The following is a 15695-nucleotide window of genomic DNA, read 5'->3' on the forward strand; positions in this document are numbered from 1 at the left end:
CCACGCAGCGGCGTGCTTCACAGGATTTCGATGCGGTGCCGCGCCAGATGGGACGATAGTATTGCACTAACTAGGCAGCGATGACGCTGCAAGCACGCTTCGCAGGCCTGCAGCTCGCAGCGACTTCTAGCTCTTCGGACGAATGATGTCACCGGTAACTGGTTCCACCTGAGACGCAAAGATAGCACACGGTCAGCCGCTGCGGCACAGAAGAAACAACTCACCGGACCGCGCGCAACCGGAACCTTCCGCATTACGGCGGGCGGCTTAACTTCTGGCCAGTAAACACAGCAGGCATTCTCCTGCAGTTTTGCAAGTGCATACGGCACACACGGCGATTTCACTGAACAAACGTACAAACCGCTTCTTCTGCTGCTCACTGAAGTGCCTCAAAAAATGAAGAGCTTCGCATGGTCTGTGAGCGAGGGGAGTTATAGAGCTCGTGTGCATACCCGCACCCACTAGAAGACCTACCCGCGGTATCGCCTTCCCCAGCATTGGCCGTTTTGTAGCTCCTCCCATGCGGCTGGACACGCATGGGTGTAGTTCCGTTTATACGACGGTCCTTCACACCTACGCTGAATTGCCTCTGCGTGTTCGGAATAGGCTTTACTGTTACGAGCTCACAGATGCACAGGCTTCCTTTTAACCTCCCGCGCAACTGCTTCATCGAGCTGTTCCATTTCCACGGCATTTTTCCTGGAGGGGCGCAACGATTAGATACACCCCTCTTTGTGGGTGCACTGTGTTCCGTACTGTAGAATTGTTCGCTCCTGAGCACAAGTGATTACCCATGCATTTTCGGAGGGGAAAACCTAGACACACCAGCTGCTCGGTAGTGGGGAGTGCGTCGAAGGCCAATTTGAACTCATCCGCGATATCTGGAAACAACTGCTTGCCAACAGACGTTCTGGCGCGTTCTTTACAGCCAGCTAACCCTTCATGATGTTTCCCATCTGAGCTGAAAGCACCGCCCGTTACGCCTTCATTCATGTGGCACTCTGCTATGTGCAAACTCACATCCGGTTTTCATCATCTGGAGAGGGTTCAAAGCGGAAACTTCCACGCATGATGCCGCTGCGGCAGCAGCGAGCAATACACGCATCTTCAGGGGGCCGCGGCTGGCTGTTGCCCGGGTTTTTGACTTTTGAAGCGTCATTCTAACGTTTAGCGTCACACCGTACTAAATCACCAAAGGCGCACGAAAAATACTGGATCATCTGATGCGGCCGAAGTCTAAAGAGACAGTGTACGTACGTCTTGCGCGCGTGCGGACGACAGCTCGGCTCTAACGTTCGACCTGCCGCGTTCGCGCAAAACTTAGGATTCGCGTGCTCCACTGGTATTTAGTCACAGATTCAGGATAACAGAGCGGTGTCGTGGCCCTCTAGTGAGAGAAACCGCAATAACGAAATATTGCCCTATATAGAGCCGCTCGTGGCGTAGCTTGGACCAGGCAGCGCGTCCAACATAAACAGACGAAAACAGTGGAATGCGGAAGGCGACATCATGCGTGGTGACCCTACACGTACTGTTTGGCAGAGACTCGCCTTGACAAGCCGATTTCGAGCTGAGCCCGCCCACGCTATTGGCAGCGCCGGAGAGGGTCGGAGGAAGGTCTTCCTTGCTCGTATATTCGCCAGGATGACTCCCAGCGACGTGTCTGAGAGTCATGGACAACCGGGCGGGCTCAGCTTGCAGCGGCACGTCACCACAGCATGCTGGCGCGGTGAGGGCGTGTGGCGTATTAGGACAGTTATGGCGGGTTCTATGGACAATCCCGAACAGACAAAATAAACGAGCGATGCAGCTATTGCAAAGTTCTGATAACTGCACTGCATCCTTGTGGGAGAGTTACTAGGTCGAACCAGGGATTCCTCCGGAAAGAGCGCAAAGTGTCGGCCTGGCAGGTGTGCTCTGTTGCAGGGGAAGAAGCAGCAGCTGCCACGGTGACCGGGGTTGCTGAGGCCCGAGGGGGGTGAACATCGCGTGTGATTGCCCAAACGGACACGGCTTCGAACGCGCATTCGAGAAAAGTTTTAGCACGGGTGGATGCTGCTTTCTGGCTTTTCGTTATTCAGAAACTTTTCCACTGGAGTCTTTTTTCACCTGACTTGCTCTCCAGACCATGTGTGCTACGTGCGTTCGTTTTGGCCTGCCAGTCCGCCGGCAACCTGACTCGTCCGGCGGCCTGTGGCCGGTTTATACCACATTCTCGATGCTTTTTATTGAGTCGCCGAACTGGAGCGACTGCGTGTGCGACGAGCCTTGGTTTCTTCACCTTCTGTAGCCATTTCCTGTCTTTTTACTTTTCCAGTCGTGGCTGTAGTCTTTGGTAGCACGTGGTTGCAGGCGCACAAGCGGCGCAGCATAGTTTTGCTCGGACAGCGTCTCATTAGCTGCTTTGCGGAGCCTGCTTGCCCGCGGGCAGTATCCTTCCCTTGATGCAATAGCGGCCTGTGTGCGCCATTTTTGCGAAGGGGCGGCTCTTTTGCTGTGACTTGTAGTCGTTCTTGCTCACTTCTTCGTCTACAACTCAGGCGGACTGTCTCCAGCGGTTCCAGGCCGCTCCTACAGGCGTGTCACTCTCGGCTGCCTCTGGCTCGAACTTCTTAACCACTGAAGCTCCCCACTCGGAATCTGCTCCGATGGTCTGCGACCTCGGCAAATCCGGCCTTGCTTCACAAAATGCCGAAGAGCTTCAGAAGGCCTCCGCTTCGACCCCAGAAGAAGTTCTACCTACACACAGGCGGGGGGGCGCCCCTGACAGCTCCGTTAGGTCAACCTTAGACGGTAGTCTTGCGCCAGAACCCATTGTTTCATGTGTTGAATGGGACCTGCCAGCGTTGCCGGGTGTGCACATTACACTGCCGATGACGTTGTCGACGAGCTGTGAACAAGGGGCTCTGCCAAATGGCAGCTTGCATGAGGACGTGTTCACGAAAGCGACGCCGGCGTGTGTTGGACCTCGAGCTGAAAAGCAACCTGTGACAGCTGATGCGGCTTCTTCACCGCTCGCAAACACGGCGTTTGCCAGTGTGGATGCGGCTGTGGCTGACGTCGTGGTTCCGCCTGCGGTCTGCTCGCGCACGCCTCCGCGTCTGTCCTGTTTTTCTGAAGTAGCTGTTCCGGATACAGTTGAGCCACTTGCTACCGGCGGCGTCGCCGGTTCAGCGCCACAGGCGGCCAATGACGTCTGTGGCGTGTGCAGCTCGATTGCACCGGCCGGGGACCCGCAGCACACACCGGGTCCTTCTTCAGGGGTATCGGGTTCAAGTGATGAGGCAAGCCTACCTGTCCCCGCAGTGGAGTCCGAATGCGCCTGCCTATCCAGTAGGATTGAGGACGCGACGAGGTCGTGGATGACGACGACTCAGTCTCCGGCAAGCATCCCGGCAGTAATGGGAGATGCTGGGTCGGCTGTCGCTGACGGCGGCGACGCCCTGCAGGCGCAACAGGAGCAAGGGCCGGGAGACGCCGATACGGCAGACGAAGGGGGAGACCTCACTGGGGGAAGTCCAGCCTCCTCCTTGCCGAGGAGCTTGGACGCAGCTGTTACTGGTGACCATCCTGCGAACGGTGATGATGATGAGCTCCGAACCAGGACAACGGACGCACGTGCGCAAGGGCCCAGTGGGAGCATCGTGGCTCCGGCGCCCGCTGCTCAACTGGATGACCGCGGGACCGTAGCCATCTTCTCAGGCACAAACGACGGGAGCGATTTGACGGCGGGAGTGGTTGTTCCAGATACGACATGTCAGAATCATGATGTAGCGCAGAGTAATAGAAAAGACCTTTTCCATGATGATCCTGCGGGCGTCGGAGACGCCCGTGTCCATGGCGGCCGGGGGGAAGATGCGCTTCATGGCGCCCGTCGTCTAGCGTTTAGTGACGCGTTGCTGACTCCCGGGGATTTGTCAGACGGTGCTGGCAGCGATTCGCCGCCGTGTCCTGACGTCACGACTTCATTCCCGTCCTTCGAAAAGCTCCCCTCACTTATGAGCCGGTCGTCTCAGACAGACGGCGCGAGTATCCTAGATGATGGAATAGCGGCCAGGCTTGAGGATGGGGCTGAAAGCGATGACAAAGGAGACTGTCAGACGAAACAAGGTGATAACCAGCTTGCAGCGTTGGGTACCTCAGGAACCGCTGAACAAACAGCCCTCTCGTCGCCGTACTCCTCCCCTGAGGGCGCAGCATCTCTCCTTTCAGCTCCCGAATCGGGTGCCACAAGCCCGCACGGTTCAACTTCCTCCCCCGGTTACTGTTCGCTCTCGCCAGTTCTGGTGTCTTCGCGTGATGCCGGCGGTGACGCATCACCTTTTCTGGCGAGCGGCAGCACTGGCTCGGCGTCCTCGTGGGCGTTGGCGTCTGTGCGCCTGCCGCCGCCTCTGGCGTCGCTTGCTTCGTTCTCGCGTCTTCCTGGGTGTGCCGCAGCTTCGAACCCTGCACTCGCAGTCGCCGTCCCTGCGTCGTTCCTCAGTCTTCCGTGCTCCAAGGGGGGCGACTCTCTGAGGCGGGGTATAGTGGCGCCCGCATCTCCGTCTTCCTCTGCTTCCTCTGCGGCGTCTGCTGGCGCGGCCCCATGGACGTCCTCGTTCCTGCGCCGGCAGGACCGAGGCGGGCCAGAGTTGTGTACTCAACTCCAACAACAGCAAGGCGAGACACTCGCTGCGCTTTCGAGGCGTCCGGCGTCTACACACGACTCTTCCGAAGCCCGACATGCGCCCTGCCCCTCCCTGTGTACGTCGTCAGGTTCGCATGCAGAGGACGACCCGAACCCGGCATCTATGCGCACTACGTCGTCCTCGATTCTTGCTACCCCGCACTTCCTCAAGCTATCGGGCGCCTCGTCTGCCTCTTTGCTGTCCCTTCGCGGCGCGTCGTCTCTCTTCAGTCCCTCGCTGCCGGCTCCGTCGTCGCCGCGCCCCGCTGCGCCATCCACGTCCCCTGCGTCTGGCGCCTCGGCGGCCCTGCCTTGCGCTGCGCCCGGAGCGAGCCTCCACGCCGACAACGCGGCGTGCGAAGAAGCGCCGGTCGCGCCACCCCCTCGTTCCATTTTCCCGTCCTCGGCGGACGCGGGCCTTCGGCCGCCGGGGGGTCCTCGCTTTTTTGCAGGGTTCGGTCTCTCAGGCAACTGCAGCAGGACGTGACTGTCGTCTTCTCGACGTGGACACACACACTCGCGAACTGGGCGGCGCCGTGGGGAGCAGGGCCCGAAGAGGGGGGCTGCGTGAAGGCCGGAGAACGGGCCGTTGTTCTCGGCGAGCTCTTCTGGGTGTGCAGCAACGGCGAGGACGCCGAGTCCGACGAAGGGGAAGAAGGCGGAAGCCCGGTCGAGGGGCCCGAAGTGGAGCATGACGCGGAGAACCGCTCACAGAGGACGCCAGGGCTCCCTTGCTTGGACCAGAAGGCGCCGCGCAGCAGCCGCGCAACGCTCGCCAGTTCAGGTGCGCTTGCGAGCTCAGCGCCCGCGGGGAACAAGCACAGCGCTTGGACAAAGTCAGTCATAGGAAGCAGCCGCCCACTACTTGGCGCAGGCAGCAGCGGGCTTCGGCGCAGCTCGGCAGGCGCTCTGGGGGCATCGTCGAGATCTCGAGGCCTGGGACGTTGGAGGCGAACGTCGGCTGCGCGTCACACGAGCCCGACGGTTCAGGCCTCCCTGGGCGACTCCTCATGTGGCGCCGCGTCCACGGCGGATACCCGCGCCGCTCCGGCCTCGACGGGCCGTGGCATGATGAGTGCGGCCTTGTCTGGGCTCTTACTGGGCGGCGGAGGAGGGGGAAGAAGGGGCGTTCCGAGCCTCACATCCTCTCTCCTTTTTTCGGGCTCTGCGTCGGACAGTGGGGCCCGAAGTGGTCCGGTGTCTGCTGCGCCGTCCCCTGTGGGTGAAGCGCCAGCTGGACCTGCCGACGGGACACCGGCCGAGGGGGGGAAAGAGGCCCCTGGGGGACAGCCCGGAAAGTGCGAGAGGCGAACTGGCAAGCAGCTCCGGCTTCGGAAAAAGCTGCCGATTACGCTTCCAGGCGGCGAGCCCTGGCCTGCGTGGCGTGTAGGTTGCGTCTCCTCGGACGCGGGAGAAGTTCAGCAGCAGCTGACGCAAACCGTAGGTGCGATTGCGCGCTTCACGTATCGGACTGGCTTTGCCCCCATGTACAAATGCTGCGGCGAGAAGAAGAAGCGAGCCGGAGGCGGCGCGGAAAGAGAGTGGATTGCCATCAACAGCGACGTCGGCTGGGGATGCACCGTCCGTGCGGCGCAGATGCTTCTTCTTCAGGCGCTTCGACGGCACTTTCTGGAGGCAGGCGAAGACGAAGATGGGGACGAAACTGTGACCGACGGCAGTAGCCCAAACACACGCGTGGAAGGGCAGCCGTATTTGGTTGAGTCCAGCGCACCAGCCGAGAACGGGCCGGAGCGCTGCAGAGGACAGGAAGGGACGCCAGTACGTGGAACAGCCGGGCGGAGACTCCAAGAAACGAGTGAGCCAACCAAGCGGGAACGAAGCGGAAGGCTGCCAGGGACTGCTGAAGGACAGCCGACCGTGGTGGAGGCACTGGCGCTAGCGAGGAGTCCTCAGCGGGAGTTCGAGAGTGACGCTTCAGCGAGTTTCGTCCGTAAGGTGGACCGCCAGGAGTCCACGGGCGGGGACTTGACAAGCGTCGGCGATGTGTCGTCCTCGCATGCTTCCTTGTCGTCTGGAGAGGAGACGGAGAAGGACAAGCTTTCTCTGTTCTCCTCTTCTGTCGGGCTGTCCGGCAGGCATCCCGCGCGAGCGACCGAGACGCGACCGCGCCTCGAGTGTGCGCCAGCTGCGCCGGCTTCATCAACTCGGCGCAACAGGGAGACTCAACGGCAGACACTGGAGTCCCACCCGCGAGCTACGCGAGATGCTGTTCCGGGTCCCGAACGGTCGCATCCCACGTGCTGCCAATGCCGTCATGACGGGCCACAGAAGCCGTCCGCCCCATCTAGCCGTGTGAGTGAGAGCCCCGAGTCTTCTTTGAATCGGGTCGCGGCGAAGGCCTCTGTGTGGTGTGGCGCGTCGGCGCTTGCCCAGGCGGCATGTGGCGCTGTCAGGAAGGGCGCTGGCGGCGGAGACCAAGGCCGCGATGAGATGGAGGCGCACCGGGAGTCCCTGCAGCCGAACGGCGGTTCGCCGCCCCTGCCGTTGTCGCCGTCCCGGCCTGCTGCGGCCGTCCGGGGCGGAAGTGGCGGCAGCGAGCGTGAGGAGGGGCATCAGCGCCCTTCGCAGATGGAAGAGCTTCTGCAGTGGTTCCTGGATGTCCCGTCGCCCCCCGGGCTCTATCCGTTTTCGATTTTCTCTTTCATTCGCGCAGCGGGGGGCGGCATTGGCTGGGCCCGCCAGTTGTACGGCGAGCTCAGCGTGGAGCGCGAACTGTTTGGCGTCGGTCTCCGCAGCCAGGGGAAGCCTCGAGAGCCTCCGACAGCGCCGCGGTCCCCCCCTGCGACCTCAGGACAGAACGAAATTTCTCCCGCGGCTGCGTCGTTTTTGGCCGGGAAGGGGCCAGCGCGGAGCTCTGAGTCTGGGCTGCCTTCGCTGACTGGCGCGTCCAAAACCTACGCCGCCCTGCCTAAGGCAGGCGGGGTGGATCAACGCAGTCACGCCAACAAGGCCCACGACGGTTTGCACGAAGGCGGGGGACGAACCTCTGGCGCGAGGGGGGAGACAGAGGAACCAGAGCGGAAGTCGTTTTCGCTGTTCTCGATCTCCAACCCACATGGTAGTGCCTCTTCGTTTTCCTCCCGGCGTCTCTTCTTCGGCGCAGACGGGCCGCAGCCTGAGAGAGAGCGGTTTTGGAACAGGGGGACTTCCGCGACGGTCGGCGCCTCGTCGGGTTCGCCGCCCACGGACGATGGGGATGATGAAAATCCGCTGGAACGGAGGGGACTCGGCAAGTTCGCCGGCGAGTGGTTCGGGCCTGCCACAGCGTCGAGTGCGGTCAAGCTCCTCGTCGAGTCCATGCCTCAAACAAAGGTAAGAAGCAAGCCCGCGAGACGGGGCGGAAGACGAGGCGAAGGAGCGCACCGGAACATTTCATGCGGCTGCTTACTTGAGTGCCGCTGTCGCTGATCACTCAGGTCGCCGGACGGCTTTTTTGCCGAGCCGTGGCGAGTGACGCCGTGCCCTCTGAATGGCTGCCAGCTTGCTCTCTGTGTTGCTGAAAACCTTCGGGCTGTAAGGAGGCTGCCGGCGAGGTGGCAGGAGTGAGGGGCCCTGCGTTTTCCACCGCGTCTGTGCATCGGGGACATGCGTATGACAGCTTCCCGCGTGCGTATGACAGCTTCCCGCGCGCGTATGGCAGCTTCCCGCGCTCGTACTGACGCCCCCTGTCTGAATGTCGCGTTGTGCCGTTCCGAGAATGTTGCGGCGGCGCTCTATGTTCCCGGGGTCGTTTTTCTTTTCAGGACGAGCTGTATGTGTACGTCAACGCGGACGGTTTGCTCTATCTGGACGACATTCTGCTTCATTGCCGCGACGCGCCACCTGCACCCTCGGACGGAATTGGGCCCGCTGTGTGTCGGTCCCGCGCCCCAGCCCCGTCAGCGGGACAGCAGAGGCGGTCTGCGCCGGCAGACCTGCGTCGAGGCTCTGGCGAGCCCTGTGCCCCTGAGTCTGCACGCAGGACGAACCGGTGGGAGCAGCGCCAGAGTCCGAACCCGCCCGCGTGCAGCTCGCGCGTGCCCTGTTGCGCCCCATGCGACGCCGCGGCTACGGAGTTGCCAGAGGGCTCCGGAGGACCCGCAGTCTCTTGCGGGGAAGGCGAGGAAACCCGGGAGGGCCCGTGGGCCCCACCAGCGACCCAGGGACGAACCCACGGTGCGGGCGAAGTGAGTGGGGCTTCGGGCCAGGCTACGGGGAACGCGGCTGAGGCCTCCAAGAAGAGGCGCGAGAGGACTAGCGAGGACCGGGCGAGAGGTGCTGAGGTCCGTGGGAGCGAAGACCGTCGCCATACGTGCCGAGAAACAAACGGCCTGTGTGGGGAGCAAGCGAAACCTCGACCGCGTTCATGCACGAGTGCGTGGCCGTCTGCATGCGCGCCAGCGAGTGAGCCGAGACCTGCTTTCGGCGGCAAGACCGAAGCTTGCCGGGGGGCGACGAGACTTCCGGGCGGTCAGCTGAGCGAAGGCCCGTCAGCCTGCCGGTCCTCGGCTACGGGCGCTCTGGAGGCAACGGGGACGGGCCTGACCGGCTACTGCAATAACAGCAGCTCGTGCGCCGAGGAAGAAGACTGGGAAGAGATTCCGTTCTGCGGCTGCGGAACGCCCCGCCTTACCCTTGTCTCGCCTCGCGCCAGTGCTGCCGGGGGGGCGGTTCTTTCGGTGCGGTCGTCCGTCACTTTGCTCCCCGCCCGCGCCGGCGGGGTTTCGAGACGGCCAGGCGCCCCGGGCTCGAACGCCCTCTCAGGGCTGTCTAGGCCCCCTCTGGGGACTCCAGCGGCGGCGCCCGAGGCCCCAGCCGCTGCTGGGCGACCGCCAGCCTCACAAGGTGAACTCCGCACGAGGAAGCGGGAAAGAGACCCCCGCGAGCTTGAAGGAGCGCTGGAGGACCCGACGGCCTCGCTACGAGAAGACAACTTCTCACAGAGTTCAGGCGTGCCAGGCGAGAGCGGCGGCGATGCAGCTGAGTGCCTAGACCCAGAGGCCTGCGGATGCGCGAAGCACGGCGGCAGTGCCGGAGGCGGAGAGGAGACTCTCACGGAGGAGTCGTTCGAGGCCGCGGAGGAGATTCTACGCAGGCTGTTGTTGCGTGATGGAGATGGCAGCGAGCGCGCGAAGGACGCCGAGCTGCGACCCGAGGCGGGCCGACTAAGGCTCGCGGGGCAGAGTGGAGCGGGTGCACTCGTCGCCTCTTCATCGTGCTCTGCCGTGATCTCGTCTACCTCTTCAGATGCGTCTGCCGCCTTCGCCCCCGTGGCAACTCCGGCGAGCGTTGGCTCAGTGGACTGGCCTCTGTCTCGCTTCTCGGGCTCGGTGGTGTCGCCTCGCGTGATCCTAGACGAGGGCGGAGTGCCGGCGCTCTCGAGCGCCGTCGACCCTTGCGCATACACCATTCTCAGCAGCCCCAAGGGCCCGCGACCCCTCCTTTCGTCCTGCGCCCCGCCGTTCTTGCATGCGAGCCGCGTGAGCCGCAGCGCCCCGTCGTCGCCCAGACAGTCTCCGGGCCCCGCCCGAAACCGCCGAGAGACAGAGGAGACCGAAGCGTGCGAAATGCGGGCGACCTGCCCTGTGCGGGTGGACCTCTCGCCGATTCGATGCCCGCAGGTGACGGAGAGCGACGCGTCCCCCCGCGGCCCAGAGACGCGCACGCGGTGCGGGCGCAAATGCCCAGATGATCCACAGGGACGCAGCCCGCAGAGTGCAGAAAGAGGTGGGGAAGCTGAGGCGTCCAGCGACCCCCCACTCGCGCCGGCAGCTGCGTGCGACGAGGAAGGGGATCGTGGGGACTGGCGTGCATGCGCGGAAGCAGCCGTGGACGATTCCGAGCCCGCCAGATTTTACGCGAGCGGTTCTGGATTCCTCGAAGCGCGAGGCACGGGCGCAGGCTTCGAGAGGGGGAGAGATGCGCAGAGCGAGGCGGCGCTGGACGCGCGAAAGGCGTCTGACGCAGACTGCCGAGTACACAGGGCGCTGTCTGATCCAGTAAGCGACCGCATCCGCGACCGTGGCCAGGGCGTCATCGGCAGCCGTCGCGGCGACGGTGCGTGGGCGTATCCTTCAGCCGAGTGTGGAAGTCCCGACGCAATTCACCCGAAGCCGGACTGCCGCGCGACTCTCAGGAGGTGCCGCGAATGCTTCTTGGATGAGCTCGCAACCCTTCGGTTGCCCGAGCCAGCCACGCCTCTGGCGCCAGTTTCTGCGTCGGCTTCGGTTCCCTCGCGGTCGCGCCCGCCACCGTCGGCCGCGCACAGCTCAGATGCACAGCGCACCGGGCTGCGTGAGACGGCTCGGGCGGGAAAAGAACGCGATGCACTTCGCAAGGGACGATGCCTCGATATGCCGGTCCCCCCATGCGTCTCCTCATCTACGGGGCACGCACGCCTGTCGCGGCCGCATGCGACTAGACCGTCTTCTGCCTCTCTCCCTGGGACCGGACTGCCTCTCTCGGCTGATGCGGAGACCCGCGCAGAGTCAGCCAGAGAGCCGACGCGGTTGTTGTCGTCCGCGTGCCTTATCGCGCGCCTTCGCACGCCGATTGGAGACGCGACGGCGGCAGGGTCGCGCTTCAGTTCGGGCTCTCCGCGGCGGAACGCAGCTGCCTCCTCGAGCTGCGGCTTGGGGCGCGGGGACAGCCCGGCGCGCGGGCCCCCGTCCGGGCGGCCCATGGCCTCCTTCGAGGGCCGCTGTGCGTGCGAGCTCGACGAGGCGGTGGTTTTTACGCCGCGCGCCACTGCGGGCGAGCCGTGCGAGAGCGCGGAGAGCTGCGAAGACGTAAATCGCTTTCTGCTCACAGGCTTCTCCAGCGCGACGCTTAGTCCGCCTAGGGCGCCGGCCGCGTTGGAGCGGCCCGCCATGCCGCCGCGGGTGCCGCGCCTCTGGGCGCTTCCGAAGGTTGTGGCATCCTTCGCGCCGTATCGAGAGGAGAAGGGGATCTTTGCGTCTTCGCCCTGCGTGTCCAGCCGTCGCGGAGACGCGGCCTGCCTCGCGGCCGGGGGGACCAGCGTTCGCCGCGGCGCGCGCGACTCGAGCCGCTCGTTTCACTCTTCGTCGTTCTCGGTTTGCGAGGAAGGCGGCGAGCGCACGGGCGACAACGGCGCCAGGGGGCCGCTTTCGTCCGCCCATAACTCTCCGCCGTCGCCCTCCGCCTTTTCGCAGTTCCTCAACACGAGCCGGAGCGAGGGAAGCGCTGCGCCGAGCGACGGCAGCGCCACAGGCCGGTGGTGCTCGGTGGAAACGCTGCTGCCAGGCGCGGGGGAAGACGACATTCTGCTCGCGTCGAGTGTCATCGTGTCGCATCGAAACCCTCTGCCGCCCTCGCCCTCCTCGCGCGTCGCAGCCGCCTGTCTCTGCGGGCCTCGCCGCGCTGGCCAGCCCGGCAGGTGGACTGACGGCCCGCAGTGTGGCGATGCGGGGCTCGGCGCCGGCGAGTTGCGCAGCCGGGGCCCGCGCGCCTCGCGCTCGCCCCGACGCGAGCCGAAGCCAGGCGCCGGCGGCGGCGCGGCGGGGGAGGACGGCGGCGCGGCGGGAGGCGACAGGTGCTTCTTCTCCGTCATCGAGGAAGCGGCTGCGCACGGACCCGAAAGCAGAGAGGACACCGGGGCGCTTGGGCAGGGAGAGGCGACGCACGCGAGGGCAAGCGACGACGAGACAGACAATGCGTGGGTCGCCTTTCTACCCTCTTCTGCACACGGACACGCTGCGACGCCGTGCGAAATCACTCAGACGTTCCCCGATCCCAGTCCGTCTCCCCGGCACCGCCTCGCGCGCGCGCAGATGCGAGACATTCGCGGAGAGAGAGAGACTCGGAGAGAGACGTGGCTCCCCTGCAGCGGCTGCGAAGACGCTGCAAATGAGTCCGACCACAACGCGACCGGCGAGTCGGCGCTTGGAGGCCATGGAGGCGACTGGCGTGGCGAGGAGTGCGGAGGGGACGGAGACCTTCTAGATGCGAGCGACTCCGCCGAGTATCCAGGCCCATGCGAGCCGCGGACAGACCGCGAACACGTGGCGGCGCATCCAGGATGCCCGTCAACAGGGCGTCCGCGGGGTTTGCCGTTCGAACTGGAGAGCTCGCACGAGTGGAGGAGCAAGCACCCAGGTGCGGCAGGGGGCGGCGCACCCGACGCCGAGGGCCGAGAGGAGGGAGGCGACGCAGCAGGCGATGCTGGCCTGCACTTTGGAGGCGGGGCGGGACTCCTTGAGGGCAGAGAGACAGTGGGTGCGCATCAACGCAGCGAGGAGGGGCGGGAAGCGCGCGAAATCGAAGTGGATGAGGACGCGCAAATGCTGCGCGAGGGCGCGCCCCACGAGGAGGACGAAAGGCCTCGACATGTGGGATGCAGAGGCGGAGGTGACGCTGACGGCTACGACGAAGGCGAGAGCGAGGAAGACGCGAGTTTCGCCTCCGTGCTTTCGTGGGAGGCAGAAGGCGAGCCTGCGTGCGAGGAGACGGACGCAGAGATCAGCTGGCATCGCGGATGTGTACTGCTGTTTCCGCTGACGCTCTGCAGCGGCGAAAAGCTGAATCCAGTCTACGTGCCGTCGCTGCTGGCGTACCTCGAGTTGCCCTGGTCCATCGGGATGGTCGCTGGGAGAGGGCAGCAGGCCTTCTACTGCATCGGCACGCAACAGAAGGCGCTGCTCTACCTCGATCCGCATTCGGGAATTCAGGTGAGTAACTGCGTAGACATCTCGGTCGCGGGCGCCTAATGGCTGCATCTCGCGGGCGTCTGCTTACGCGTGGCAAACTTCGGATGGGGGGGGGGGGGGGGGGGGGGGGGGGGGGGGAAGGTTGGGGGGGTAGGGGACGGGGAAAGGGGGGGGGGGGTTTCTGTGCTGCAAGGACGATCGCTGTCGGTAGCTCGGCGGCAGGTTCGTTGCATTTCGGTGTGTCTCTGCTGGCCCATGCCTCACCTGTTTCCCGTCGCGTGTCCTTCGCATCCCTCGGCAGCCTCCGGCGCTTCAGCTGCCTTCGGCGACTCCGTCTTTCTTTGCGGGGTCCTGCTGGAAGTTGTCTGACGTGACGGCGCTCAATCCGTCGCTGGCCGTCGCCTTCTTCGTCCGCTCTTCAAAGCAGCTGTTTGACCTCGCGGCCGCGCTGAAGAATATCGAGCTCGCAGATCACTTCTCTATGCTGCAGGTCGTGGAGCGGCGCCCGTCGCGCCCAGAGAGCCTCGGGCTCCTTGAAGCGGACGAGAACTTCCTCTGCACGGAGGAGGACGACAAGGAAGGCTCGCTAGCGAGCGGGGTGGAGACGCCCCCGCCCCCGCCCGCGGCGGAAGGGAGACAGGACACGTGGTCGCCGCGCGAGCCCGCGGGTGGCGACGAGACGAAGTTTCCTCGGGGGTCTGCGTCGTCGCTTTTCTCCGCGTCTGCGGCGTCGTCCTTCTCATCTTTCTCCTTCTCGTTCGCGTCGTCCTCGTTCGCCTCCACGGCGTCGCTCGCGCCCTCCCAGCGGGCGCACAGCGCGTGGGGCGAGCAGCTCACGGAGGAAGAGGCAAAGGGCGGAGGACGTCCCGAAGGCCTTCCACGCGAAGCTGACTGTGGCACCGCGAACGCGCTTCACATCGAGCGAGATGCGCACAGCTTAGACAACGCGACGCCCGCGCCGGCGAAGCGGAGGTACGATTCCGAAGAACGGTCGGCGCGTGGAAATGCCGTAGCCGCCTCTGCGACGGCCTCACAGGCGCAGGGAGATGCGCCAAAGCTTCCGCACGTCGTTGCGGAGGGCACCCACGAACATGACGTGGCCTACGGGCCAGACGGGGACGCGCGCGAGGACCTCTTTCTGCAGATGCATGAAGAGGAGCCGCGACAAAATCCGCCTGAAGGGCGGGACTGTGGCGACGAATGCTTCGACGGTGAAGCGGGGAAGCGCGGAAGCGCGCCGCAAGACGCAGATGAGACGAGCCCGCTGCTCGCGCGGCGGCTTGCTGAGCCGAGCGCAGATGCCGCTCCAGCCGACCGGTGCGTCGAAGGTGTGGAAAGGATTGCTAAATCTGGCGCATCTGCGCCTGCCTCCGCGAGTTGTGGGAAGGGCACGCACAGTGCGGCGCAGCTCTCTATGCAGAGGACTTCGCAGCCTGACCACAGGCATACACTTGGCGACGGCGCCCATTGCGAGAGTGTCGAACTGTCGGCGTGCGAGGAGGCGGCGCAGCAGGCGAAGCCGCTGAGAACTGGAGGCTGTGAGCAGTGCGAGGCCGCTCGCGCGGCGCCGAGAGGCAGCGAGCCGCGCTGCGAGAGCGGCGCCCACGGGGGGATGATGAACGGGAGGCCTCGGGGTCCACAGCGAACGGCGAGAAGGCGGAAGGCCCGCGACTGCGGCGGAGCGAGAACGGAGAAGGGTCTTGCCGCCTCACTGTGGGGCATGGGCCGCAGAGCGCAACGGTGTGTCCGCAGACTAGACGAGAAGAAGACGGAAACTGAAACAGCCCGAAGGTCGACGCCGGCGACACCTGCAGACAGCCGAGTCAACTGAGATCGCAGTGGGACCCACGTGCCTTGCACTGCACCACACGCGTCTCCGTGTGGGCCTCGTGTCTCTGCGCGGCCGTCGGCCGCGCCCGAGAGCTGAAGTCGATGAACACGGGAAAGGATTTTCGCAGTCGCTCCAGAATCGAGCAGGCAGACGCGTTTGTTTCTTCGTCGCTTTCACTTGACAGCTCCTCGTTCCGGTTGTGCTGAATTCAGGCCAGTGGAGTTCGCCGCGTCGTGCAGGACTGAGGGCGCTCGCTGGAACGCCCACTCCGCCGCGAAGCACTTGGTTTTTGTGCGAAGCTGGCTTTCTTGCCTGAGATGTTTGGCCTCCGCCGTTTGCAGGCCGCAGGGGCTTGGTGCATGTGTCGCGGTGCGTGTTCCGCCTAGAGCGACGTGGGGGTTTCTCCTGGGAGCGAAGCGAAAGTCGGGCGGTGTGCGTGCTTGAACGGGTGGATTATGACCGCGGTGTGGCGGGTTCAAGGGACTGCCTCGAGAGGGCTCGAGGACAAAGGCAGGGACGAAGAAGAGGGGGG

At 64.4% G+C, this 15695-nt stretch overlaps 2 protein-coding genes across 2 annotated transcripts; one reads left to right on the top strand and one right to left on the bottom strand.

The window, feature by feature from the left end:
* Positions 1-126: 126 nt before the first annotated feature.
* On the bottom strand, positions 127-1159 carry BESB_056430 (cpw-wpc domain-containing protein; the record flags this gene model as incomplete). Its single annotated transcript, XM_029364078.1, has 6 exons — positions 127-168; positions 358-415; positions 475-573; positions 628-699; positions 824-881; positions 1021-1159. 6 exons carry the CDS (start codon positions 1157-1159, stop codon positions 127-129), a joined length of 468 nt encoding a protein of 155 aa, XP_029220001.1.
* Positions 1160-2648: 1489 nt separating this feature from the next.
* Positions 2649-15163, top strand: BESB_056440 (uncharacterized protein; the record flags this gene model as incomplete). Its single annotated transcript, XM_029364079.1, has 4 exons — positions 2649-5020; positions 5134-7999; positions 8431-13353; positions 13634-15163. 4 exons carry the CDS (start codon positions 2649-2651, stop codon positions 15161-15163), a joined length of 11691 nt encoding a protein of 3896 aa, XP_029220002.1.
* Between the last annotated feature and the right edge of the window lie 532 nt (positions 15164-15695).

Source organism: Besnoitia besnoiti, chromosome IV (assembly GCF_002563875.1).
Source record: "Besnoitia besnoiti strain Bb-Ger1 chromosome IV, whole genome shotgun sequence".
Classification (NCBI taxonomy): domain Eukaryota; phylum Apicomplexa; class Conoidasida; order Eucoccidiorida; family Sarcocystidae; genus Besnoitia; species Besnoitia besnoiti.